The sequence below is a fragment of the Lactuca virosa genome, chromosome 5 (genome assembly GCF_052849685.1).
Source record: "Lactuca virosa cultivar CGN04683 chromosome 5, Lactuca_virosa_CGN04683_v6, whole genome shotgun sequence".
In the NCBI taxonomy this organism is placed as follows: Eukaryota; Viridiplantae; Streptophyta; class Magnoliopsida; order Asterales; family Asteraceae; genus Lactuca; species Lactuca virosa.
Window position 1 is genome coordinate 418,843,683 of NC_136430.1, and position 2,278 is coordinate 418,845,960.

The window sequence follows — 2,278 nt, forward strand, 5'->3', positions numbered from 1 at the left end:
ATACAAAGAAGCGAATTAAGCTTGCCACAATTGTACTTCATTTTGAATTAATGATACTGACGAATGAACTTTATAAATCATAACTAAAACCATCAAATTATTAATTTGGACTTTGGAAAAGTAAAATGCTTTTAGTAATGATTTTTAAGTCCGTTACCATCAAATCATTTTGAATTAATTTTTATCTTATGTTTAATTGACTATTTAATTATACTACTCGATGATTCTTCTAGTTTGACTAATTTGGGTACAAGCCATTATTATTTTGCCAACTAGATCACTAAATTAACACTTTTATATATGCCGATGCCACTACAATTGCAATTATTCGGTATTGAAGATACATAGGTAAGTGGTTACGTAATAAGTAATAAGTAATTACTTGGTACTATTTTTATGTAATGTGCGTATCTAGTCACTATAGCATGTAAAATCATTATGTTAAAAATGTCATTAAACTAACATATTTATGTCAATTAAGATAATAAAATAATATTTTATGTTATTAAACAACCACATCAAAACTTCGTTGTTGGATTAAATAAAGGGTTGCCAAATGACCTATGACTGATTTTCTTAAGATCATGGACCTAATCGGCATAGAAAATAGTGTCTTTCATATTAGGCCATACGGTATACATGCAACGAGCATGTTCGTGGTTGAGCTGGCCACGAACAACGGGCGTGCACACTACCCCGTTGTTTCGTGGTGGCTCGTGTTCGTTCTCACTCGTGTTCAGGACAACGGATTCGCACGGCCAATTGGATTGAAGGAAGCGATTTGAACGTTACACTAGCCGTTGAACGGCTAGTTTGTTAAAAAAAATCAATTATAAACAATTTATTTACCTATATAAATACAATACTTTTACTCCTTATTTTTTAAACCGTTATTTTCTATCTCTATACACAATTTACATACTACATCTTCACAACCAAAAACCATGGATCCCAACCAAAATACCCCTCCAAACTACAAAAATCGCAAACCCGATAACACTTTTGCGTTAGATACAACACCTCGCCAATTCCCGACTATGGAGTCACCTCAAGGCGGTTTTATCAATCTACTTCAAACCGGTTCCCTTATCCAACAAACACCACTTTTCCAACAACAATATCAACATTTTCCGTCTTTCCAACAATAACAAATTTCACAACAATACCAACAATTTCAACAATTCCAACAACTACAACAACTCCAACAACAATCGTCACAACAACAACAACCTCCAATTACACAACCACCAAGCTCACAACCACCACTTTCGCCGGATTTTGTTGCGGAAACGCAACCTTCACCACCACCTCAACCAAAAAAGAAAAAACGGAAAAAATCGGCCCGACCCACTATCGCCCAAGAAAGGGTCCCATGGACAAAAGAAGAAGAAGAAAAGTTAGCGGAGACATGGTTGGCGGCTTCTGAAGATCCAATTGTAGGAGATAGTCAGCCTTACGGAAGTTTTTGGGAGAAAGTCCGAGCCATTTTCTACGAGTTAATGGAAAGTGAAAGTCGAAACGCCGATCAAATTACGTCGAAATGGCGAGATATTCGACTAAAATGCACCGAGTTTGGAGGAATCTACAACAACCTCCTAAACATACGCAAAAGCGGCTCGAACGATTTTGATGTTTTCAAGGCGGCCATGGACCAATTTGCAAAAACAACGCCAACACGCAAAGCTTTTCCGTATATGAAACTGTGGCTAAAATTGAAAGACGCCCCAAAATGGAAAGAGCAAACGGAAGGAACTTCGCAATCTTCCGGTTCAAAGCGTTCGAGAAACCCCGATGCAACTTCTCAACAATCCGATGACCGAACACACATCGACATCAACGACGATCCGCTAGATCTTGGAAACGACCAACCTCTTCGTCGGCCCGTTGGAAGAAATAAAGCAAAAAAGCGGCTTCAACATCTTCGAATTCTAGTGTTATGGATATGTTTGGCGATAAATTTGATCGATATGTGCAACTTCAAGAAACGAAGGCCGAGGTGATGACTCGGATGGAGCAAAAAATGATCGAATCACAAACATCATTTCTAGAGGCACAAGCGACGATCCAAAAAAAGCCGATATGAAAATCTTGAAAATGAAAGCGGACAACCTCGAGGGCGAAGACTTGGAACTTTTCCAAGCAATGAAAGAGTCGGTTCGAGCCCGACGTAGGCGTATGGGGTAGTTTATTTTATTTATGGTTGGAATTTTTAGTTTTTTTTTATTTTTTATTTTTTTATTTTTTTTAAGTAATGTAATTTTTATTTTTATTGTTAGTT

At 37.3% G+C, this 2,278-nt stretch overlaps 1 protein-coding gene across 1 annotated transcript; it reads left to right on the plus strand.

Moving 5' to 3' along the window:
* The first annotated feature begins 944 nt into the window (after positions 1 to 944).
* On the plus strand, positions 945 to 2,000 carry LOC145114051 (uncharacterized). Its single transcript, XM_079050062.1, has 2 exons — positions 945 to 1,132; positions 1,253 to 2,000. The coding sequence occupies exons 1-2, from the start codon at positions 945 to 947 to the stop codon at positions 1,998 to 2,000; spliced, it is 936 nt and encodes a 311-aa protein (XP_078906188.1).
* Positions 2,001 to 2,278: the final 278 nt, after the last annotated feature.